Below are 26,288 nucleotides of genomic sequence, written 5' to 3'. Positions count from 1 at the left end.
AAAACTTAAAACAAACTTCAAATCACAAGTGACACATGAAAACTAAGAAAGACATATAGTTATTCACCACTAAATTCCAATTCCATGCATCTATAGTTAGCATGTTCTTTTTCCTTATAAAAATAGGTAGATTCATAGGGGTTGGAGTAGATCCCATGTTTTGGATGCAAGTTGTCCTGAGTACAACAAATGGCTGGTGAATTATACAGCTAGGGTCAAATAGATGGATGGGATCTGCTGTCCTCAATTATGTTTCCAACCACGTCCCTGACCAATCACAATGAAGCAAAACTAATAAAGTTATGAATATTTATTTATTTCTAACTGATGTGACATAATATGATTGGTGTGGAACAGAGTTTGAGACAGGGTTTGAGACATTCCTTATCCCAAGTAGATACATATGTACAGCCCAACTACTAAACCGAACTATGAGCATAAAATAATGGTTCTGATCTCACCCACTGGCCCCACCCTTTCACCACAATATCTCCATAACTCATTCATTGTAATCATCATATTAAGTTATCATTCTCATATTCTCTTCCTCCCATCACTCACAAGTCACAACCCTTTCTTGAGCACAGAAAAGTGGGTTTTGCAAGGGACACACATGAACATAACACTCTGTTATGTTTCCCTCATCTAAGTAATTATTATTACAACTCATAGAAAAAAACCCATCTTGCTATATAATTCATTATTATCAAGTATCAACCCTTTCTTACTCTTTGTTGTAAAAGGTGTTAACAATCACTTCTTTTCTATCATGGCTGTTGACCTACAACACAATAGGGACACATCTCAGTTTCAGTACCATGATGTTCTTTCACACTCACAACATCACAACAACAATAACAGCAACAAAGGGTCTTATTTAGGAGCACTACTTCGTTCCACTGAGGTACAAAAGAAAGATAGTGAAGAAGATTTAATAGCTGAGTTAAGTCTTCATATGGATCGTCTCATGCTTCAAGAAGATGACAAATTCGATTTCTCTACCAATGATTCTCATAATCTGGAATTGGTACTAGACTACTAGTAACTAAAAAATCATTTTTTTTAGCATTTTGGTATTCTATTCAATGTTAATGTTTTCTTATAACCCATGTATATTTATTTCTTACCTTTAAAACCATAGTTTCAGATTTTTCAGTACTTAAATTAATGAACACTTTTTGTTCCTTTTCCTTAAGTCATGGGACTTAATAGGTTCACCACAATCAACTGTGTGGTCAACTTTAGGTTCAAACCAAGGTAGCTCTGAAGGTTCTACCTCTCAGGAACCATCTCCTCCAGTTACACCTAGTTGGAAAAGCACCCATGAAATGATGAAGCTTGAAGAAAATGGAAATTCCAAATACCATCAGATTCAGACTTTGAAAACCAACAAATCCAACATTGATCTATCCTCACATAAGTCTCTCGTCCAGGAACAAATTCGAGCCATTGAAGTAAGTTAAAGATCACACCTTACTTCTACTTTGATACATGTAATTTATGATTTCAAAGGATTGATATATCTTCACTCACTTTAAAGACAAACCCACTTAACATTTTCAATAACACTAACATCATTTCTGTTCCTAATTTACTTCTGTGAGTAAATCATCAACATGGTTCTTGAAATTTGACCCAATGCATCAATTTGCATATATGGACTAAATAAATTTACTTTTTTGGACAAAATGGTTATATACACCAATTTAAGAAAGATCATAGTATAGTTTCTGCTACCAATAATATACATTAACTAATTTTGTTACCCTTTGAATAGTTATCTAAGGTGAAGCAAGATCAACATGTTGTGCCACTAATGCAGAAACAAAGTGCACATGGAGAAAGTGAAATCCAGATATCAATAAAGAAATCAGAGAAGAAAGAAAAAGTGGTTGGTAATGGAAGAAATAGTTATCGTCCACCACGCCCTGCTCCTTTGGCTCTTAAGCACATATTGAACCAACAACAAAATGGTTCAGGCATGCGTGCAATTTTCATTGGTGGGTCTGGTTCAACAAGTGTTGGGACTGGTGTTTTCTTCCCACGTTCTGGAACCACTAATCTTCCTTCACAATCAATAACCAAGAAGCAAGGTAAATCTAATGTGTATATATATGATTCTCAATCTTATGTTCTTACTTCTAATCCTCTCATACTATTTCTTTCATTTAAGAAATGGACTTATGGTTAATTGTGGACTATAGTTTATTAATTTCTTATTTGATAAATGAATACATGTTATTTTGCATCATTGACAAGTAGATTGTAATACAATAGAAGTATTTTTGATAATGTATTTTTCAAATGGCATCATCACTACTATTATATTAATAAAGGACTATCAACTTCACAATATTTATCCCTCCTAATAAGTATCATGAATTGAATCCATTTTGGTTATATTGCATTACTAATTAACAAAATTGTTGGTGACTTTGTAAGATTATTTAATATTCTATTTAGTTTTCATTTCTCTTTTGATTTGGTGTGTCCAGTTCCCTATATTTTGGAGTTTGAACTGAATTCTTTAATCTGTTATCATATGCTGAGCATGTTTACATGTTCCTTTTCTTTAAGCAAAGTAGAACATCAATAATAAAAGAGAGTAAAAGATGGATAATATTAATAAATAAACAAAAAACAGAGTTAATGAGTTCAGTGATCAAATTTGGTGATTCTTTTATGTTTTGCAATAATGCTTCTTTGCCAAACATTATTACATTTGTTGCAACTTCCACACCTTATTATCATCGAAATTGAATTTTATTATGTGTAGGTAAAGGTTGTGCAACTGTTCTTATACCATCAAGAGTGGTCCAAGCTTTGCAACTCCACTTTAACCAAATGTCTACCACGTCTAAATCCAAAAGTGGTGCTTTCCCACCTCTACACGGTACATAATTACCAACCTCAATTATTTTGTTTTAATATATCCTAAGTTTTGTTGGGTACATTCTCTACATTTTTAAAGTCCAATCACCATTCAATTATGGAAATTATTGTATTACACAAGATGGGGTATGAACAATATATGTATTATTCATATATCATTGATTAAAAACTTAATTATATGATCTAATCAATTGATATTTTATTACAATTTGCAGATGTTCTAGTGAATGACATGGGTGGCATATATTCATTTCAGAAGCAACAGTCAGAGGAAATGCCAGAAAATATTATGCAGAATGAGACTATTCTGCCACAAGAGTGGACTTATTAGGCCACAGTGAAGACTATAGAAGGAATTATTAACATGCATTTACATGTTGCAAGTTGCAACTATAGTTCTTTTTTTTTTGTTACAAATAATAAGAATATAAATAATCATGTTTTGGCAGCATTTGCTAAAAACTATGAGAAAAAGGATGAAGCTTAATAAACAAGAAAAGGTGGTTCCTTTATGACCCAGATTGGATCAGCAAATAGGGAATCTTTTTAGATGCACCATAGGACAAATAGGTATGACTAGTTAAGAATTTAATAATGTCTTGTATTGTATTTTATTGTATTTTGCTTCCCCTTTAATTTGTTTTTTGGTGCATAATGCGTGCTATGTACCCTTGAGTCATGACAGATTAATACAAAATGAAAATAATTTATTTTTAGTTCATTGTCTTTCAAGCTAAGCAAGCCAGGGTGGTAAATCTAAGCAGAGGATTTTTTTTTTAATTCCTTTGTAATAGTAATTAAGTTATGTTATCATAGTTTTGTTTGTTATTTTTCTTGTTTTCGTGATACTAAGTTCTATTCCATAGCACATCTGAATAATATATTTGTAAACTTTGAAAAATACATAACATTTATTTGTTTATAAACTTTGGTTATTAAATGTGAGATAGCAAGAAATTTGATACCTTCGAACATGGTTCAACTACACTTCACATTCAGCATGAGGAATCAAAGTTAAAGGTTTAGATTCCAAAATAGTTAAAACACGTTAACCTAAACTGATGATAAACTCTTTTTCTACTTTTCCTTTTTCTCTATCTTTGACTCAAAGGATTATAATATTTAAGGAAAGTTTTTCTTTTCAGCCTTTGTAGTTTATCTTCCACCCATTCACACGGATTAGGATAGCAAAAGAAAGAAATTTTAGTTGCCCACTCAATTGCCAACAGATATAATCCGTGAATGTCTTCAATTATTTTTCATGTTATTTTCTCTCCTTTACTAGCCTTCTAGGTGTCCAATTTTGATATAAACAAATGTATTTTCTCACTTTTTGAGATACGTGGCTTCTTCCGGTAACTATCATTTTTAAGATTTAAACTTTTAATTTTTGACATACTTTGATACATAAGAATTTAGTAGGATTTTAAATCATTTCTCAAAATTCTTTACTTTTTGTTGAGATTTGCAAAAAAAAAACTATTGGGCCATTTAAAAAAAGTATAAAACCGTTCTATAAATTGAAATAAAAATAAAAATAAAGAATATAAATATAGTTAAAAATATAATATAAATATATTTTGAGAGAGGAGGTGGGAAATTTGGGAGAGTGTGCATTATTGATGTTGAAATATGTGCGTGCAGACTACAAAGCATATGCATGTGAGTGTGTGAGGTGTCAGATTTCTACCCTTTTCAGGTTCCTTCATTTCCTCAAACTACTGCTACTACTTTTATAAATACTAGGTCATATAGGTGCTCCAATAATTCTTAATTCTTTAATGCCTTCTAATATATGAACTCTATGTTAATCCTTCGTCAAGGAACTAAAAAAAATGTTCATCTCCTTTTATTATGAATAAGTTATCTCATCCAACTAATAAAATTATGATATGTGTTATATTTAGTTATTATCTATAAAAATATTTTAAAAACTAAATAATACATCTGTCATATTTTTACTAGTTGGAAAAAATAAATTATATTTTAGTACGAAGAGATATTTTATTCTCATTCACTAATTCTCACCTAAGTCCATAAATAGAGGAAATATTTGGATCAAATAAATGAAACACCTAATTATGTAGAAGTAAATTATCCATCTATTCAAAGGAAACAAACTAAATCACAGGGTTCTTGTTTTTTCTTGGGTGAAAATAGAAGATTTTTTTTAAAAAAACTATCACTTTCCTTGTGCATCGTGATTAATTAGGGGTGATAATACGGGCCGGCCTGTCCCGCTTTTGGCCCGTCAGAATATGGGTTGGCCCAGCCTGACCCTTATTGTTAAAAGGGCTCAAAATGTCAGCCCAACCCATATTTGGCAGGGCTGACCCGTTTTGTTTTTTTTTTCAAAACACACATTAAAGTTTTTAAACAAAAATAAATAATTCAAACAATTCATAAATGTCTTTTAAAACAAAAAAATCACAAACAAAAGACACAATCTCATAAGAACATATTGCATCAGTACAAAACTTGTAAATTCTAAACAATAAACCACCATAGTCTTAAACTTTTAGAATCTTAGTTCATAACAGAGCTTACTCCTAAGTTTTAAAAAGTGTATAAAAATTAAAACTATTATATTATAAATCAATCACAATAAAGAATATATATTACTCATTTTAATTTGAATTTGACTACATTAAAATATAAATTGAAACTCAATCATTAATTTTCCAAAATGAATCAAAATCAGTAGTTCTGTTTGAGTTTTCAATTTTCCTTTTCACTTAATTAAATATTTAAATTTGATTCAAATACCCATAATGGTCAGTAAAACTCCACCTTTATTTGTTAACAAGTACAATAATTGGATAAAAGTGAAGATAATAAATAAGTATATAATGAGATATTAAATGTTCATTTTACAAAGGGAAAGAAAAATTATATGCTTAAGTATCCAAACATAAGTTAAAATTGTAAAAGTTTAATCTTAATTGCAATGAGCAACATGATAGACAAATAAACTTTAACCTTAATATTGGTCCGCCAGGCAGCCTGACCCTTCGTGGCCCGTCTGAAAAGCAGGCTTCCAAAACGGGTTGAATACAGGCTTTTGGACTAAACCCTCTAGCCCAACCCACTAAAGCACCTATCCAAACGGGCTAACCCGTCGAGCCAAGCCCAAGGATTAATACTCTATTTATCAAGAATACTATTGGTTTTTTATACAACAATTTTTTTAACTAATTATCATTGTCTTCTCTATTACATCATTATCAAGTTAGGTCTTAAAATTTTAAAACTTTTAGAATATGAAAGTCTTAACATAAGATTACATATCAAACTGACTTATAGATGTACTTTGACATAATTTCTATTTCCATCAAATTTTGAGAGAATAGATTAAACTGCATGAATACATGCATAGACTACAAGTTTAAAATTATTTACTTGTTTGTAGAGCGAATTTGTGAGAGGATGAAACATCTTGGAGCAAAACATTTTATATAAATATATTTGTATTAAACCTGCTAACTTTAATTAATGTAACAAAATAAATAGCTACTAACTTTAATGCATCAAAACAAATAGCAACTAACTTTCTATGTTCCATAAAGGCATTGGCTAACAGTCCAAGTAGCATGCATAGTAAATATTAATGATATTTACATATATTTTATATAATTATTAGAGTAATGATAAATACTTCTATGAAGTATTCTTCTTATAGATTGTTCTACATGATAAGAAATTGAGTATGTTACTTTTAATGCTCACTGATTTCTTTTTGGTATATGACTGTTTTCCTCAAAGACTGTCGTTCTCAAGAATTGAATATTTGACATTTTAATCATCCTAAAATTTTGAAGAGTCTTATTTAGTTACATAATCTATAACACATCATTGAGGGATGATGAGAAGAAATTAAGATAATAAGCCATATGATGAAAAAAGATGGGCCCCCACTTCCCCACTTCCCCACTTCCCTCTCTTTAAGCTCCGTTGACTGTTCATTCCTACCACTCTTCTCTTCTGATGTCGTTTTATTACCAAACGACGCCACCGACACTCCTTCCTTTCTGCATTTCTCTCCGCTATGTATATTTCCATTTTCATATTCTACTTATTATTCTCATCTATATCATTATGTTCTTAATTAATATTATTAATAATATTTGCATCACCAAGTGTCTTAAGTTATTATTCCGTGATTTCACTTTTGTCACACATTTTATTTTATTTTTCAAGTTTTTTATTTATTAAATCATTAATTTACGCATAGTTTGTTTTCTTGTGCAGTATTCAAATTTCAATCCGTTGTACAACTTCCCTGATTTTTCTCTTGTGAACGTTAACTCACCTCATTCTTTTGATTTCTCATATTAGGAACAATTGAATTTGAATATTAATTGACACTTTGATTTTCTATTTCTGGTTAGAATCTCTTTCTAAAAGAAGAGCACAATAATTCTTACCATTATATTGTCATTTCCACTTGAATTAACCTGATTCAGTTTTCTCATTTCTCAATGCTGTAATCAAATTAAACTAAGGTTTAGTTTTTGCTAGCTTTGCCTTTGTTCTTAATAATGTAATTGACTAAGTTAGTACCACAATCTAACTCCATGCTATTGTTATATTACTTATTACTTATTCATTTTGCATTGGGTTCACTTGGTTATTAGAATGAGGGAAGAAAAAATGTATTTTTGTTTTGTATTACATGTGTTCATATATTCGTATATGCTAGGCATTCGTATATTCTAGGCATTCATATATTCGTATATTTGTTTATTCTCGATAAGTGATGATTCTATTAATATGAAATCTTTGTTTTTAGAAGTTTGACTTGGAAATATAATTCAGTTTTGCAGCTGAAAAACAAGCAGTAGAGCTTTTCCAATTGCAATCTCTTTGGAACGTGGTACATTGTTTTTAGAGCCAGAGCTCGGAGTTTTTTGTAGCTGATGTCTGGTTAAAACAGAATTCTGGGGACTATCAGTAAGTATGAGTAGAAAACTTCATGAGAGATTAATACCAGAGAAGTCGTCTTTGTCATATGCTGATTTTCATCACGAAGTTATGAAATGTGAGGAAGACAACCCTTTAATAAAGTCTCATGGAAAGCAGAAAACGCAAGTGACTTGTGGAAGGGTACGCAAGGAGGATGAGCTGGTGAAGTACATGTCAAGTTTGCCAGGTTATTTGGAGAAGGGACAAAAAATCGGTGACAAAGTTTTAAATGTTGGAGTCCTTGATTGGGGGCGTCTAGAACAATGGCGATACGGCCATAGACATGTACCAGATAGAAGTAGTGGGAGCTCGACATCTACTAGTAATACATCGTCTTCTGTTTCAACAGATGGATTATCTGGTAATTCTAGCAGAGGTCGGAGTTTGTCTTGTTCTCGTCAAAGAATATCCCGTCCATCACTGCAATGTCACTTGATGGTACCTCCAACGGATGACCACTCTGTAGCTATCAAACCCATTGGAGGAAATGTTGGAAATTGTCAGAATCATAGAGGTAGCCACATTAATATTGCTACACAGAGCAAATATGTTCGAGCCGATGACCATCTTTCCCAAAACCACCCAACTAGTATAATGAAAAAATGCAACAAGAAATATCTGCATCCACATATTGATACGGAAAGTGACAAATTGCCCAATGACCGAATGTATGAGGAAGCTTCATGTGCTGAGATAGAAATGAGCACTCAAGATAGTGGAATGCAAAAACGAGTGGAGAATTTCAAAGAATCTAATGTTGATACTGTTGAGCAAGTTAAGCTAACAAAAAACAAACCAGTTGTTCTTCTTATGCCTAGAGACATCTCCCAGAATAGTCATTCTGGAGCTCCTGATATGCGAACATCCTTGGGTCAAAAGTTTGGAAGTCCCAGTCGAACGAGACATTCTGAAAAACCTAAGGACCCTTCCCATAGATACTCAAATCATGATACTCCACAGTCCTGCTTTATGCCAGATAAAACTAGCAGAAGCCATTCTCAGCCTAAAGGATCAGCAACCAGCTCCACAGATCCAGAAAAAATCAAAATTCCTGCTTCTACTTCAATCACATCCGTACCGATCAAAATGGGTACTAGTCCATGCAGATCTAGAAAAGGCGAGGAAAGGAAACACACCATTGCCCCATCTTCATCTGCAAATGGGCTTTCCCAGGGAGTAGACCAGAAAGTAATTGTTGAGAAGCCAAGAAGTTCTTCGCCTTTTCGACGGTTTAGCATCAACCTTGGCTTTACAAGCAAAGGTGCTGGATGTAAAGATGTTACACATGTGCTACATCAGAGCTCAATGGCAGCTCCTAAATCTGGTTCAGAAAATGTGAGAGGTTATGCTACCTCAAACATTTCAGGCAATGGTAAACCTGGCGTTGCTGGCAGAAGCAGGTCCAGTCCTTTAAGGAGGTTACTGGATCCACTGCTGAAACCAAAAGCAGCGAACTGCCGTCGCTCCATGGAGTTATCCCAAAATGATTCGGTGTTAGTAAACAAGAATAGTAGGTCAGGTAATGCGAAGCCTTCTACTTTACTGCCAGAGAAAGAATTGGTCGGGGACCACAGGGTTGATTATACCACAATTAGTACTGCTGATTCATCAAAAGAGAAGACATATGCACCATTTCACGCTTTTTTTAGAATTGCAGTAAAAAATGGTCAGCCCCTTTTCACATTTGCTGTTGACAACAACAGTGACATTCTTGCAGCCACAGTGAAGAACTTAGCAGTCACAAGAAAAGATGAATGCCACAGCATATATACCTTTTTCACCTTTAGAGAGGTTACGAAGAAGAATGAAAGTTGGATGAATCAAGCAAGCAAAAGCAAAGGTCCGGATTACATTCACCATGCTGTTGCCCAAATGAAGGTTTCTCACTCCCACTACTTTGATTCAACCAGCCAGAATTTTATGCCGTCCTCTACTACGAAAGAGTTTGTTTTGTTTTCTGTAAAGCTAAGGCAGGGGGATACTCAGGTCACTGATTACCAACCAAATGATGAGCTTGCTGCCATTGTTGTCAAATCACCCAAAACTATCAATTTCATGAGTTATGCACATAGGAACAGTTGCCAGAATGATAATCAAGACCTTGTGTGTGCAACAGTTGTGCTCCCAAGTGGGGTTCATAGTTTTCCGAGTGACGGTGGACCTTCATCACTGATTGAGCGCTGGAAAACAGGTGGAGCATGTGATTGTGGTGGTTGGGATTTGGCTTGCAAACTTCGAATTCTTGCAAATGAAAATCAATCTTGTAGAAACTCAAGAGCATCGGAAGCTTATATCAAAAATCACTTTGAGCTTTTCCTCCAGGTACTTTTCCTTCATTAATCTAGTTGGTTAACTCTATGTTTTTGTTTATTATTCTAAGTTGATTAGGCTTTAGACTATTGTTCACTGAATTTTCATTATGATTATCATTGCTAACAACAGGGGAATGACCAAGACCAAGAAAACTGGCCTTGTTTCAGTTTTTCGCCCTTCAAGCCTGGAATATATTCAGTAGCCTTTGATTCATCACTCTCACTTTTGCAAGCATTCTCCATATGCATAGCTTTAGTGGATGGCAAGATGTCGTATGAACATTCCGGACTAAGAAGCGCCATCGAAGGAAAAGTTCCGACAGATACTCTAATGGTGCAAACAGAGGAGCTGAAGGCTTTTGTTAAATTTGAGGACATTCCTCCACTCTCTCCAGTTGGTAGGGTCTAAAATTAACATGAAGTCATGTCTGATAGCTACTTGCCATTAAAATGTGCAATGTGGATAATCAGATAAGAATCGTTTTGCTCACACTGATTAGTCTGTTACTAATTTATGATGCATATATAAAACCTTATAAGTTCATGACTCCATCATAAATCATCCTTTTCGTGTATCAATCGATTCAAGTGTGAATAGTACGAGTAAATTGTAATTTTTCAGCTTCAGTTTTATCTGATGTATTTGAATGAGGTAGTTGTTGAGCGATAATAAAATAACAACCAGACCACCTTAATTTTATTGAGTGAGATGGGCTAGGGTAATAATAAAGCAGATAATCTGTAAAATAAACAAAAGATCATAGCTGGAGAAAAAATTATCATACAAATTTGGCAGAGTAACACTGATAAATTGAGAGCTAAAACAAAAAAAAAAGTAGTCATGATTTAGAACTGGAATGAACTTTTGATTAACTGTTAAAGGACAAGTTCAAGTTGTATTTGAATTAACTTTTACTTGAACTCTGGTGACAACCGCAAGTAATATCAGTGTAATATTCACTGTGATACTTGTAGAAATAGACCATTGCAGTAAGATTCATATCAGTGAATTGGAGCCACATTATTGTACTTCACCTTACAATTATAATATTTATCATTCCACCACTCTAAGCTAGAAAATGAGTAGTTATTGTTCAATTCAGAGAACAAGAACTAAAAGCACTACTTCATACACATAAAAGACAATTAATCCATGCATACCTAAAAATCATGAGGTCAGGTCCATTGTATAAATACTTTCAATTGCGTGCCAGTCTTCACATGGCATAGTGTTAGAAGCACCTTTGATGATGTGATAGATGAATTTAAACTGAGCATGACTCAAGGGTATGGATACCAAATAGTATACTAGGTTTTACTTAGTGTTAAATTACTTGTACTTTACATTCCAAATTATATTTACTATTCCAGAAATAAAATGGAAGGCAAAGACAAGCCACAGATCCTTTTATTAAAAAAATGACACCAAAGATCCAGAAAGAAGAATCAAATCCATCAAGCTCACTCTCTCTGAACTCAAAAGCACATGTTTCATGGTCTATAGCTCATTTGATTAAAACCTTAAAAGAAAGAAGCAGAAAAAGTTTACATGAATGCATCAGATATATTTCATTTTGACTAAAAATGCTACCATAATCAAAACAACTATGTCAACTGAAAACCAACTAAGACACAAGACACAATGTCAAGGACCTAAAATTCCAACTCAGTAGAGAGCATCAAGTTGCTTGGGCTTCAACGTTTAGGCCACTTTCTGTTGAGCTTGTCGAGGTTGGTGAGCTTTCTGATGCTTTTACGACATTTGGGAGGTACTTCCAACAGCGCTTGTGAACTCCACTAATCTTTTTTGGTGCATCTGCTATTGGCAAGCCTGCAATAAGTTCTATCATATTAAAGCATGCCAGAGAACAAGTACCAACAAATTCGCTTCAGTTCTTATGCAATGCTTTATACAATATTACTGCTGCAAAATATATGGTCCTAAGACCACCACATGATCTTAGAACAAGTTATGCTACAGTTTATAAGGCCACCACAAATTCAAAAATTGACAGAAGCACACTTGTTTTAATAGGCAATGCAGAAAAGTAACAAAGCTTATCTGATCAGATGAAACTCAAACACCCTTATTAGTCCTCACTGAGAGACTCACTACACTTTTGAATAAGCTACAATAACAGCAGTCAAGCATTTCCCCATTGCTTGGAATTGGTTAAATGAATCAAACAATGTCAACAAGCCCTCATGTTTATAGACAACCCATTTACAACTAAATATTTCTTAATGATTTCACCTATAGTTTTTCTTGATATCCACCATCTACCACCTCTGGCGATTAGACCACCCTCCATTTGATCTATTCTAGTAATTGGGGCTTTTATAGGTCTTCTCCATAGATGCTTGATCCACCTAATACGAGATTCTACCACTTTTTACAACTCAACTTTTTCTCAAATGCATTCATTCCAAATCTTATGTTGTCTAATGCGTTCACTTACCCGGTGCAACAATTTTATCTATGCTACATTGAACCCACTATTTTGTTTGCTTTTTACTACCCAATATTCAATCTCATACATTAGGATATATGGTCCTATTATTAACTTTCACAAAAGATTATCCTAATTGTAAATGATCATGGAGGCAAATCCAACTATCAAATACATGAAGGTATTCTTAGCCTATAGCCCCTCTGAAGAGTAACAATGCAGCACATTAATCACAGACATAGGAGAACATAGCTTATTATAACAAAAGAGATAACTTAACAATGAGTCACTTCTCAACATTTGGGCTTATTACAATATACAGAAAAACAAAACAAAAATCAGAAATTTCAATAAATAAAAATCAGTAACTTTTGCAATTTTGAGTTACAAAGCTAACCATTTTTATGAGCACGTCCCCATGCTTTGCCATGTTTTCCATCCTATTAAAAAAAATGAAATAAATAAACAAATAAAACAGTAAAAATGAAAACTTTAAAAAAATGAAAGGGAGAGAAAGAGAACCTTGTAGAGATTGATTTTGGTGATTTCATAAGACACTTCATTCCAATGATTTTTAGCCATATGGTAACCGATTCCCCAATTGGGTAAAAAATGAGCCACCTCGAACAAGTTCTTCTTCTTCTTCCGCTTTGATTTGTTAGGGTTTTGAGCCTGAGGCGCAGAAGAAGATGGAGAAGAAGTGGATAGGGTTCTGATGAAGTAGTTGAATGAGAATGTTCTGAATAGAGAAGATGAGTTTCGAAGAGATTCAACTCTGCTACACAACGCCATTGATTTTCACTTTCACTCTTTCTCAGATCATCAAATCAAACACAAAGTGTGATATTTCATGTTTTTTAAAATAAATACAATGGCTCATTAATAATCATGCAATATTTTTAACAAAATAAAAAATAGAAATAAATAAATTGTACTCAAATTTTATATGGGTATTTTTGTGTCTATCAAATGAAAAAAAACAAGTTTCATACAAATGTTACGGACATGATAGTTTATTTGAGGGAATGATTTAATCACTTTAAATTTTGTAGACATAATAGTTTTTTTATTAAGGATTAATATGATTATCAATTTAGTTATTTTTATTTTCTAGGATTAAGTGTTCAAATGTAAAATTTTGATAATTAGTTTATACTTTTTAGACTTTGTGAATTTACTCAAACATGTAATTGCATAAAAATATGATAAGAAATGAAAATATTATATTGTACATCCTTTAATGTTTGAGTTGAGAAGAGATGAAATGAAAATATGATAAAATGAACTAAAGTGGGGAAAGGAAGTTAGGTTTTGATTTATATTCTTTCAATACATTTTTTGTCGATTATATTATTCTAACAAATTCATTGATTATTTTAATGTTAATTTTCTTGAACCATAATTTTTGAAATATTCTATCACGTTCAGTTTTCCATTTTTTTCTTTTAAGTTATTTTATTTTATGTCATTAGTTTTTTTATAGAGGAAAGGAATATGTCTTTAATTTACAATGTAATAAAGAAATAAGAATAAATTAGCAAGTAAAACAATAAGAATTCCATTTTCTTGAGTTTTTAGCAAATTCAGTTATCTTTTAGTGGTTTCTATTCCCTGTAATAATATTCTCTGATATTGTTTTTCAACTCCAATCCATCTCTTTAATGTATCTGTTATATTTTTTTATAGATAAAACTCAATTTAATATTTTAAAATATATATATAGGTAAATTATTCAATGAGTAAGATATCCTCTATTTCCTTGTAAAATTGAGAGTTTAGACCCATTTATTTGACACAAAAGATTGAATATCCAATTGAAATTAAGCATAGTAACTTTAATTATCATGTTTGAAAGTGAAATTAAATTCTAAATTATATTTAACTTAATTCCTAGTCTTTGACACTATCAACCATCATCCTTACCATCACCATCATAATCTTAATAAATAGAGAGATAAGATGGAGCAAATGTCTTATCATTTATCAACAAGAAAATGTGTTCTTGCAAGCTAATTTAAAACAATAATGTCTTTCATATCATTATCATTTGATGTGGGAAAAATATATTAAGAATGTATAAAGTAGAATGTATTCACTTAAAATATATTATGATTCCAATATACAACACAATAAATATTACATGTCTCATGATTTGGTGTCCCATTATATATCAATCTTATCAAGAAATATCATTTAGTTAAGAAAAAAATCATAAAAATGAAAAATAATTTTTGTATTACTTATTATAATGTAATTGGTTTGGGACATAAAGATAATAACTTTTTGTAACATGTCATGCTTATTTAAAATGATATAAGAATGGAAACATTCTCACTTTAACACAAACTAATTTCAAAGGAGTTTTTTTCCATTAGGAATTACCTCTAACAGAGAATATGACACATGCAATTTTGTGATGAAGTAAGAGATTCTACAAATATATAGTAATAGAAATAGATATGATAAGACCAAACAGCAGATACATATTATCCACAAATCCCCTACTTCATTAATGCTAAATGATATTCAGATTGATAGAAAATTATTTTATTTAGTGTAATTTTATTTGAATTTATAGTCATTATTTAAGTTGTTATTATCTCATTATTAGTATTTTTATTTAAATAATAAATTACTTGAATTGACTCATACTTAGCCCAATCTTTATAATCCTAAATTCTTGTCATTCACTAATCTTTTTTCACTATCATGTTATTCATGTAGTTACATGTGTTGCCAGGTTATAAACAGAAGCTTAATCCCATATTTCATTTCGTTCTCTATATAGGACTATGAATATTACAGTTGGAGCATTTGATGTACATATTTTGAAGCAGAGGTGTACTACTTCAACCCATGCCTCAAGCACAATCTATTTAGAAGCCTAGGAAAACTTCTATCACTTTAATTTGTCTAACTAAACACCATTGTAACTGAGGCCAAGTACACAGCTACTATTGTGGTGCATGCTCTAGTGCAATCTAAGGAACTCCCAAGGTCCTGATCTTGTTCCAATCCTGCATAAAAGTACTCCATTTATTAGTCCATTCATTGAAAGTGGGCTTGAGCTCAAAAGTTTAATGAGTTATGAGTGTCTTGACATTGATCAATTCATTTTGGTGGAAAGAAAATGAAATTTTGTTAGGATCTGTTTGCGAGTTGGATTTTAGAGGGGAATGAAGGAAATAAAAGGCTAAGAGCCATGAAATACACTTGTGAGATGACTCTAAAGTCTCACTTTCCTATCCAAAACTTAACTCGTAGACGAACCCTTAAAGTACACAATAGGAAAAATAATCCTTGACCCATATATACATTACCTTAAGAAGCCAGCAAATGCCCTTAGACCCATATATATGCTCAAAGCAACCCAAATTCCAATGAAACCACCAGTGGATGACAAAATAAGTAGACAAATGATGCTAACAACTGCTACCAAAACCTGAAAGTGACCAATTCCATAATGAAATCAATGAATTGATACCAATTTTGGCCAGAATTTTAACAAAATTCAAACCTAACTATTAGATAAATTAAAATAGCAGGGACCACTTATTTGTAGGCTGGTTATCATTTTTTTACATACCACAAGAGCAAATAAAACATTGAAGTAAAAGGTTTGGATATTGAAAATGCATCAATTTTGATGAGTCCATAACATTTAGTGCAGAAAGAGGAGCTAGTATAGCTTTAAATATGTTGCTTATCATAGCTTATAATATTAAAAGAGAAGAAAATATCCACCATGGAGATGGCTGAATAAGCAAAATCAGATGCCCCAAAGTTGATACCATCAAATACAAATGCCAAAGCATTCAGGGGTTGAGTGACTGCAACAAACTGGTAAAAGAATCAAGAACCAAGAAGAATGTTAGATCCAATGTTTTGTGAGTTAAAAAGACAGAATACAAAAGTACTTTCTAATTTTAACAGACTAAATTACCGGTACACCAATTCTAATGAGGTGGAGGACATTAACATTTTGTGTAAATAGTTTAGCTCCAAAGTGCAACCCTGTTCCAAGAATGAAAGCAAGTGCCAATCCTAGAACCAAACCCATCTGCAATACAATTTTTAGTTACATTTACAATTATTGTCTTAAGGAAAGATGGAGATTTCTTTTAACATTTGTAATAGCACCTGCAATATTCGGATCGCAGTTGCTGTGGCCTTGTCATAATCCTTATTAGCAAATGCTCCAGCAAGAATTGCCTGAAACCAACATGATATTGTTTTGGAAGTTATGAACATATAGGCAAACTGTGGCGATTCAATTGAATGCCATAATTATTTCGCAATGGCGATTCAATTTGCCATTGCAAGTAAGTTGGAAGTAAGGCTCATATTGTTTCACTCAATGCCAAACCATGCCTTTTTAACTTATGGCAGGTAAAAAATCTAAGACATGTTATGCCAACTCTTCCTTCATAGAAGAAAAGATAGCTGAAGCAAATGTTGATAGTTAATCCAATGCTTTGAGATGAAATCAAGATGAAGTAACATAGGCAGACATATAGTGGACACAGTAATCATATCTAACCTGACCAGCAACAGCTAGACCATCAGCAAGAAGAGACACTGCCAACCAAATCTGCAAGCAGACTTGAAATGCGGCCATCGACGTTGGTCCTAGGCGTGCAGCTAATGATGCAGACAGCGTCACACAAAATGTTACAGCAATGACTCTCATTAATAATAAAAAACCTGGATGAAAACAATGAAATATGAAGGATAAATATAGTGTCAAGTGTCAATGTTAAAATGATAGTTCACCTATATCAAAAGAAACAGTACAAGTATCAATTTTGATGAAAAAGGAGTAAGGAAAGCAAGGTAAAAATCCCCATAAGTTCTATAGAAAGTTTTGATCCATAAAAATTGTGATCAAGCATTTTTCATTTGAGGGGGAAACAATAGTATTTCATTGATACAAAAATGTCTTCTTTAAAAGAATAAGAAAGACATTTGGTAAAATTAAGTAAAGTATTTAGTACTATGATATCCCTAGGAAACATTTCTTCAGTAAACAATTTTAATTATATTTCAGATAGTGAAAGCCTAATATAAGAAAAGTAATACATATCCCCCCTTCTGTAGATCATTTAGCAAGGCAAAATAAGCCCTTACCATTTTTAAGAAATCGGTCAAATTGAAGATGCTTGATGCTTGGAGGTATAAGATCGACTAGTTGCGCCAACCTCCATACAAGTATGAGTGAAATTAGGTACCTACATTTACAGTTAATTTGAGAAGAAGTGATGAATATGGTCAACAGAAGAAAAGGGAAAAGAGAGACAACAAAGTCATCAATACATAAAAGGCATTACATAAAACATACTGAGATATAACATGAGCAATGGCTGCACCGCTGACACCCAAACGGAATACAAAGATGAATATAGGATCTAGTGCTATGTTGGTTGCATCTCCTGCAACTAGTTTACATAAAAGAAGAGTAATTAGAATTAGCAGGATATTGTGACACTAGATCGGTACTGATTTAAGTTTGTCTAGGCATACCAGTAGCATATAAAGGAGTTTTAGTGTCTTTAAATCCTCGGAAAACTCCCTGCATCGCTAATGAGAGTAGAACTGCAGGAGCACCAAGGGACCTCAACTTCAGGTACCGTTCTGCAGAGTATAGCATAGGAGAGTCCTGTACAAATATACGAATTATTTGGCAATTGTTCCATGTTGTTATAAGGTCCAATCATTAAAGGAACAAACTAAAACAAAATTCCGAAGAGCTTACAGAAGTTACTCCCATGAAGCTCAATAAAGGTTTTGCTGCAGATATAAGTAATATTGCCTGGATGATTCCAAGTATGCCACCTAAAAATATTGCTGAGGAAGCTGAAGGGATTTGCCTTCTCTTATACTCCTCCTTAACTATATTAAAGCTTTCGCGGATTGAATCTGACTTTTGAACATTTCCACCTGTAGCAGACCAAGAAAACAAAAGGGGTCTAAATGAACAATGGAGAAAAAAAATTATTGGCTTTCCTATAGAGGAGTAAGAATTCACTCCAAAGTAGAACCTATGAAAACTTGGGTGAGTCCTAACCATTTTGAAATGGATTGGAGAAGGGTACCTTTCTGTGGTAAGAACTCTTTGGTTTCAGAATCTTTAGTTAAACCTTCTTCCAAGCACACACCCTCATCAATCTTAGGGCTTGCTCCATTAAGGGTATCTTCCTCAGCCACAAAAGAGGTTGTGACACTAACAAGAGGGAATATTGCAATCCTTGATACTTGATTGAAGATAGCTATGGAAACTCCTACAGCAGCAAGCTCCACTGGACCTGTATGAACCAATGATATTCAGCACTAGATGCATGATGAGAAATTGTCTATGATACAACACAAGAAAAGGCTTTATTTTTGTTATGCATTATGAGAAATTCATTTATATGGTAGTTTGATCATTTCGACTTTTCCTGATCGTTTTTCAACGGGGACCAACATCTTATTTTCCAGTGAACTATATTTAACTCACTACTCAATCTCATTGCTCATGAGACAACATTCTGTCACACACATCTTTACTAATGTTGTTCTTGTTCTTTCCTATAATATCTCATAAGCTTTCATGTGATAGACACTTTCTGAATAAGCGCTTAATTAAGGTGTTCAACCCGGAACGCACCCTAATACCAGACGTACCTATTTGGCCAATGAACGCAGTGTCAACCAGGGAGGCAATAGGGTCAGCTGTCAAAGCCATTGCTGCAGGCAAAGCAATCGACAATATTTCCCGACCAAGACTGTCTAGTTTAAAAACTAGTCTGCAGTAAGAAGAAAAACAATAGTTATAGATACATTACCATAACATAATTGAACTCAAAATAAAAGTTGTTAAAGCCTTCCAAAGCTACACACAAAGGCCTCCATCTTAATAGTTTAGTACTCTGAATAACCTCTAAGATTGGGAACTATGGTGAAATTGGATTTATCAACCTTGCCATGAAGTTAACATCATTAAAATAAAATAAATGGAAGCTAAGTTAAAACATGCAATTTCTGCACTCACTTAGCTTTCTAAGTTATCATTTTTGAAAGAATATTTACCCTAGAAATGTTACTATAACTGTATTATATCATACCTGGCTTCCTTAAAGAAAGTGCAAATTGGTAATCTCCTCCAATCTTCTGATGAATTCAAACTCTCTTTCTCAGCCATATCTTGGAAGCCAAATTCACTGTATTGTCTGCTACCAAACCAAGTAACTACAAGAATTTAATAATGAGTTAATAAGGCTAGTGGTTTTGCTTGAATATAATTACCACAGATATGAAATTTAGAGAGCAGAAAGTAGAGACTACAAGTATCCAATCAAATCATAAATGAATATATGTATCAAGGAATAGTGATTATCCACCCAAGAGGGATGAAGAGCTAGTTGATAAAAGAGATGCTTCTTTTTTATATTCATCTCCACTTGCATATATAGAACTTATACACCTTCACAATAACTATAGCGTAACAATGAAGTTTTCTTTAGCACCTATATTTTTAGGTGAGAAAGTTTACATACTGGAATAGAGGTTAGATATTACATATAACTAACTCATAACTATAGAAACCATCTTACTAAAAGAACATCACATGTTAAAAAAACCTGGCTAAAAAATATGGTAAGTTTTATATATAAGCTAAATACACCACTTCTGAATTTATTAAACTTGGTTATTTTGAATCCTTGAAAAGAATAGAGGTAGGTACCTAGCTACGTAATGTTCAGATGAAGTTGTTTGAAAAGTAAAATCCTCTTGAAAGTGGTTCTTTAAGTGGAGACATTTGTGGCATCAGCAGCAGAAAATATGAACATTTTTAAGGTTTGATACCTCAGCAGAGTAAGTGATAAACCTTTGGAATCAAGCTTCTCCTTAATATGCTTAATAAATGAGAAGCTTCACACTACTTTTGGTATGATGAATGATGAATCACGCTAGAACAGAACAAAAAACGTTTGAGGTAGGAATTGCAAGAAACAGAAATGTTTGTGGAGAATACGTTACCCACAAACAAACATCATAGTGGGCCCACCTCCAATCACACAAGCCTCCTTAGGCACTACAAAGATAACAAAACAATAGTTCAAAAGTTAGTTCAATCCCCATTTAGCATCTTTCTTTGCAACAATAATTTGGTACCTAAGTCACTCAAACAAAGTTGATAGATACCCGATTTCTCGTATCAATATCGATGCATGCATCGTTAATGTATAAAGTTTTTTATACAGTCAATACAATTAATATATTATCCATCGTTCGTTTATATTAACTTTTTACTTTATTCGAGAGTCGATGACGATGGTTAACTGGATAAAAACTCTTACGATGTCCGTAAATAAATATTCATCATGCCCACATGGAAAATAATCTCAATCACTAAAGGCTTACCAAATATTATCACGAGAAGAGAAATTTGCATGTAAAAATGATGAACTAACACGTTACGTGACCGTTTTGTCTGTTGGAGAGGTTCACGAGTTGGTCCTCTCGTTATTCTTTTGTTTGTCTTTTCCTAAATTGTTCTGTTCTGTTTTCTTGTTGCTGTAAAAGCCTTTTGGCTATAACAGTATTTGAAGGGTTGCTGATAAAAAATCAATTACTATCTAATATAATATAATACTTTGCAACAATATAAGAATCACATATGAAGTTGCCGACTATGGTTCATTGCATTCTTTAAGAAAAACTCAACTCTTTGGTGGTTTGTGAAAGTTAAATGTTGATGATGGGTTTTTTCTTTGCACCTTGTGGTCATGCTTCGTGTGGTGGAGTTTTTTTGCATAGTAGTGATTTTTTAGTAAGTTTTATTACTAAATAAGGGATTAGTTTCATTAGCCTTAGCTTAAGTGTGTGGTTTTTAATTATTTGAGCCTCAGAACAGTGTAGGTACGAGCTATATTAGAGGAATCATGGTTTATTAGTGGAGGGTAGCTTTCATATCCTTCTTATCCTTGTGCTCCACTGGTTACTATTGATTAGAATTTAGTGATATTTTGCTGTGAGATTATCATTCATTTTTTAATCAATGAATAACTATCTTAATTGTGTAGACATTATAACAACAGTGTTGATCTAGTAGTGTAAGGTCTCAATAAATCTCCAAGGTCGAATATTCAATCTATGGAATAACACTTGTTGGAAGAAGCAGTTACGAATCCGGAAAGATGGATTAATTCATAATGAACGTAATGGTTTGGTGATCAATATTCCACCAAATACAATCTTTAGGTTAGTTTATAATTAAATGGAGATAAAAAGCATGCTGTATAATAGTCCATGGTTGGATTCCCAAATGATCCAATTGTCCTTAAACTTTAAGTGGTGGATCCCACTTATCAGTTCCTATATGACAAATAATATAATTGTGGTATTGGATATTTGATATATAAAAGTATTGTTGCTGTATTGATAATGAAACTAAAGGTATATGGACTACAGATAAGATTGTTTAAAACTAAAACTTTGTAAGATAATGTCTCATACCTTTTTTTTAGTCATGAAACTCTTCAACTTTTTTGGTAGCTGTTCAGGCATTTGTCACAAGATTATTTGATAAGGCTCCAAATATATGATTGATTTTTGCTCCTCTTGAATAGAAAGAAGTTTGATGGTAGAAATACTGCATAGAATTGACAAATGCAACAAGCGTGGGACTACAAATTTTCAAGCCCAATTAAGGTTAGTCCATTAGGCTTGAAAAAAATGTACCCAAATGGTGCCGTTCAAAACATGCAGACATGCAAAAAAAATATCATGCTTCTATCACTCTATGTCATAATTCATAAGTCATATTGAATTAGGGGTTCAAATTCTCTCAGGTTCAATACTGGAAACCCAATCCTCTCACATGACACAATATCTCCCAAGACCCTTTTCATCAAGGAGGCCCTGTAGTTTCGTGGACAGTTAACTAGTATAGTGGATAGAGATTATTTGTGCCCCATTATCTATCAGGCTGAGATCCTTTTCAATACTGGAGGGTCTAGTACTGAAATATGAGGTCCAAATTTGTTTTATCATTTATAATAAGTTTTTGCTTAAAAATATTTTAAAATCTGAACCATCAATTTTTTTAAAGTTCATGTGTCACAATCTTATATGATACTGGACCCTGCAGTAATAGAGATGATCCATTTTCTTGTCTGTATGAATCAGATTTTAATAAATAATATAAAAATATTACTTTTTTATTTTCAATTTTTTATTCTATTTACATGTTAATGTCTGATTAGCTTAGATCGGACAATTAAATCTAATTGGAAATAGGTGATCTCTATTAGTGTACTTGGCTGGGATCACTTTTAAGTGGTTGCTTATTTCTCCTTTTCCCTCCTTCTCAAGATGCAAACAAAAACAATAGAATAAAGCTTCGAGCTGGATCAATTGTTAAATATGAGCATTATAACAAATTAAAAAAAGAAAGTTCATTTTCATACACAGGAACAAGAATAGCTTTGTTTTCGTTTCTAGCAAGAGGTACAAAGTAAAAAGTCTCAGATTTGGTCCACAACCATCTTAGCAGATTAGACTAGACAAAATGCATTTAGCATTTTCTGCTAGCTAGTTTCATCACATGTTAGCTTCAAATATCAAAACTATATGATACAATGATAATAATCATAATATATAGTAGAAAGTTAATTAAAGACGAGGGAAGTAAAACGGATTATGGTGAAATTACAAAGTAGTTTTCCTACTTTTGATTCAAATATATATAATTAATAAAAACTTATATCAGTGTGGGACGTGAAGATTTTGATGGAAAATGACATTGAAAAGAAGTACTAATTTATTTATCCCTCTGTCAATGAGCCAACTCAGTACTAAGTTGCTTGAAATTCACGAAATGATAATTATCCCATATATTCTATGGCAAAAATTGTAGTTGCACTGATCATTTGTCAATATAATAATTATATTTTCTTATCTTCAAGATGAAATGAAAGGTGAGGTTATAATTACTCTTAGAATTCAACCATTTAGCTTAACTAACTTCCACATAATATGATGACCAACCCTCAACTAATAAATATCATTTAACAGAAAACCCATTAACAGTACTGATTTTTCTTCCAAGTTGACTTACTTTAATGCTCAATTGTTCCCTCCAATTATATACTCTAAATAAACAACCAAGAAAGAAATCGTAATTACTTTCAAAATTGTATAAGGTTTTTTTCTGTAAGAGACAAATGTATTAATATGATCATAAATAGTGTCCACCCAATACAAAAAGAAAATTAAAAGAGGAGTTTACATTAGATGAAAATCAAATCTATGATTTAGCTTGGATCAAATCTATCAACTAGTCTAATATGACAAAAATAATGGGATCAAAAGAACGGTACCTGCATGTTACAAACTTGTCACCAATTGCAGTATTTATTAATTGTACATCGCAAAATCAAAGGGTACGCAACTACGATATATATAACAATAAGTAGCAACACTAGCTAGCTATCTCCACAAAAGTTGAACAAAAAGATAATGTATAACAATCTATTATTCACATATAAGTAATGCAAATTATTGTCATTTTGCTAGACATGGCTTCCAAGATAAGAAGTGATTACCACGATTTCATTATCATTACAATACAAAAACTAATTTCCAAGATGAATTACATGGTCTCTAATGGCTGGAAACTCAGGAATACATGACTGGCTTTTATTTGATTAGGGAATTTTCACTTTTAATTTGGTATAATTGCAAAAATACAAATATTACAAGCTATGTTAACCCATCCAATATTTCCACTTTTGATAATAATGACACAAATGTAAAGTCAAGAAAAGTCAAGAAATGGAAAGTAGGAAACATCTTTCATCAACTCCTCCAAGTCCCACTCTCCTATGGTTAACTCTTCTTGAAATAAATTCCCCACCCCAACCCTATTTTCACTTCTCTTATTGTCATCAAAGTTAGTACTGTTATTGTTAGTTTCTCTCTTGCATGTTATATTCTCCACTCTATGATGGTTATTATGATCAATAGAATTAATAGTATTAACACTCTCTAGATGAGGAACAAACATATCCCCTTCTATCCCAATATTATTTACACTCCCAAAGATCCCATCATTTTCTAAATAAAAACCTTTGTTATTATCCTCAAAGCATTGCCCTGTGCCGTTGAAATATCCTCCATCAACTTGCATGTTTAGTCCATGATCTAGCACAGGCAACCCTTCAATATTCATGGTGTTGATCATTGTTGTTTGCATTGTTGATGATAGAGATGAAGTGAATATAGGCATGAATCCTGCATGTTGATTATGTTGCGTAGAAATAAACCCTCCCATGTTGTTGTGGTCTTTGTTAAGCTCATGAGACTGTGGGTTGTATACTTTTGGTGAATCTGAGGTTGTGGTTGTTGAAATGTTGGTGTTCTTGAGTCTTTTCTTTATTGTTGAATTCCAAAAATTCTTGATTTCATTGTCAGTTCGCCCAGGTAAACGCGCTGCTATTTGAGACCATCTTTGAAAGTGAAACATTTTAGAATGTTAGTTCTTAATGCTTTGCATGCAAGCTATTAAAAAGTTTGAAACAATACAGATATAGAGTGCCTTCAACTTGAAGTTCTAATTGTCACCTTATATTAGCAAAATTTAGTTAATTGAACATTCAAAATGCATATTTAAATTTCCTTAAAATATTTAAATGAACCTTTTTTCAGAGTAAATGAACCTTTTTTCAGAGTATTTAATTATGCTCTTATCAAAGAAGATTCCCACACAAATATTGCATTTAAAGTATAAACAACATTTTGTAAATATCAAAACCTAATTTCCCTTCCAAATTTTACTTCATAAACAAAAGATAATAAATTAATGATGTTAACATATAGTCCAAAACTAACACCTTGAAGTTTAAATGATCAAGCCACGATCTCAAAATAATAATTAAATTCCTATATACATAAATCATTAGAACAAATTAAAAACTACTAGTACATATAAGTTTAATTTGATTAGGATAAAATGGGTTGAGATAGAATCATAAACTGAAAAATATGACTATTATTGTTATTTCATAACCATTTATGGGCTATGTGGACGAGTATATGAACTTTGCTCGTTTTGCTATCTATAGTAATAATTCCATCATTTTCCAATTTAAAAATGTACTCCAACAATATAATATACTATCTACTCACTATGCTAGAGCAATAAAGTTTAATTATATCAGTTCTTTACATTAATGATGCATGGATATTCTAAATTTGTCAATTCAGTTGAAAAAATAATTTGTCAATTCAGGATATGTAAACTTAAGGGTTGGACTAGAACAAATGGATATACCTGTTGCCAAGAAGGGAATGCAAATGGATGATGAGTTCCTCTTCTTGGGGTGAGAATGCACCTCTTCTAAGGTCAGGCCTCAAATAATTAATCCATCTAAGCCTACAACTTTTGCCACACCTTTGCAAGCTAGCATTTCTTGCCACATCGCTCCAACAACCTTGTCCATTGTTTATTATGTAGTTCATGAGCTTTTCATCTTCTTCTGGTGACCACAACCCTTTCCTAAGCTTATTGTTGTTGTTCTTACCACACTGCTCTGGCTTCCTCATTTCTACTAGGGTTCCTCTCCCAACTCATTTGATGTAGATAGTAAGATAAGGTTTTATAGAGCAAGAAAGATAAGAAACAAGCTTC

At 32.6% G+C, this 26,288-nt stretch overlaps 5 protein-coding genes across 9 annotated transcripts; 2 read left to right on the top strand and 3 right to left on the bottom strand.

The window, feature by feature from the left end:
* Positions 465 to 3,624, top strand: LOC109358756. The gene is made up of 5 exons (XM_019603180.1): positions 465 to 1,027; positions 1,197 to 1,454; positions 1,778 to 2,093; positions 2,777 to 2,893; positions 3,108 to 3,624. Exons 1-5 carry the CDS (start codon positions 770 to 772, stop codon positions 3,221 to 3,223), a joined length of 1,065 nt encoding a protein of 354 aa, XP_019458725.1. The 5' UTR covers positions 465 to 769; the 3' UTR covers positions 3,224 to 3,624.
* Positions 6,780 to 10,763, top strand: LOC109358538. 2 transcript variants are annotated; one of them, XM_019602830.1, is made up of 3 exons: positions 6,780 to 6,939; positions 7,708 to 10,176; positions 10,297 to 10,763. In XM_019602830.1, exons 2-3 carry the CDS (start codon positions 7,849 to 7,851, stop codon positions 10,573 to 10,575), a joined length of 2,607 nt encoding a protein of 868 aa, XP_019458375.1. In that variant the 5' UTR covers positions 6,780 to 6,939; positions 7,708 to 7,848; the 3' UTR covers positions 10,576 to 10,763. The 2 variants fall into 2 exon arrangements, with proteins under 2 accessions (XP_019458375.1, XP_019458376.1); XM_019602831.1 differs by having other exon boundaries at positions 7,281 to 10,176.
* Positions 11,541 to 13,476, bottom strand: LOC109358539. The gene is made up of 3 exons (XM_019602832.1): positions 13,139 to 13,476; positions 13,014 to 13,056; positions 11,541 to 11,997 (listed from the first exon to the last, which is right to left on the bottom strand). The coding sequence occupies exons 1-3, from the start codon at positions 13,406 to 13,408 to the stop codon at positions 11,846 to 11,848; spliced, it is 465 nt and encodes a 154-aa protein (XP_019458377.1). The 5' UTR covers positions 13,409 to 13,476; the 3' UTR covers positions 11,541 to 11,845.
* LOC109357645 (protein DETOXIFICATION 42-like) lies at positions 15,356 to 20,603 on the bottom strand. Of its 4 annotated transcripts, none has more exons than XM_019601625.1 (14): positions 20,340 to 20,603; positions 19,720 to 19,843; positions 19,280 to 19,401; positions 18,709 to 18,918; positions 18,369 to 18,553; positions 18,137 to 18,272; positions 17,955 to 18,051; positions 17,744 to 17,844; positions 17,157 to 17,320; positions 16,757 to 16,828; positions 16,560 to 16,676; positions 16,361 to 16,456; positions 15,937 to 16,058; positions 15,356 to 15,633 (listed from the first exon to the last, which is right to left on the bottom strand). In XM_019601625.1, exons 2-14 carry the CDS (start codon positions 19,794 to 19,796, stop codon positions 15,588 to 15,590), a joined length of 1,545 nt encoding a protein of 514 aa, XP_019457170.1. In that variant the 5' UTR covers positions 19,797 to 19,843; positions 20,340 to 20,603; the 3' UTR covers positions 15,356 to 15,587. The 4 variants fall into 4 exon arrangements, with proteins under 4 accessions (XP_019457170.1, XP_019457166.1, XP_019457168.1 ...); XM_019601621.1 differs by having other exon boundaries at positions 19,720 to 19,827; XM_019601623.1 differs by lacking the exon at positions 20,340 to 20,603 and adding an exon at positions 19,901 to 20,053.
* LOC109357862 (transcription factor MYB46-like) lies at positions 24,271 to 26,271 on the bottom strand. The gene is made up of 2 exons (XM_019601919.1): positions 25,932 to 26,271; positions 24,271 to 25,107 (listed from the first exon to the last, which is right to left on the bottom strand). Exons 1-2 carry the CDS (start codon positions 26,201 to 26,203, stop codon positions 24,417 to 24,419), a joined length of 963 nt encoding a protein of 320 aa, XP_019457464.1. The 5' UTR covers positions 26,204 to 26,271; the 3' UTR covers positions 24,271 to 24,416.

The sequence above is a fragment of the Lupinus angustifolius genome, chromosome LG10, assembly GCF_001865875.1.
Source record: "Lupinus angustifolius cultivar Tanjil chromosome LG10, LupAngTanjil_v1.0, whole genome shotgun sequence".
In the NCBI taxonomy this organism is placed as follows: Eukaryota; Viridiplantae; Streptophyta; class Magnoliopsida; order Fabales; family Fabaceae; genus Lupinus; species Lupinus angustifolius.
The sequence above is the reverse complement of the archived record's forward strand: the minus strand, read 5'-3'. Positions and strand labels throughout refer to the sequence as shown.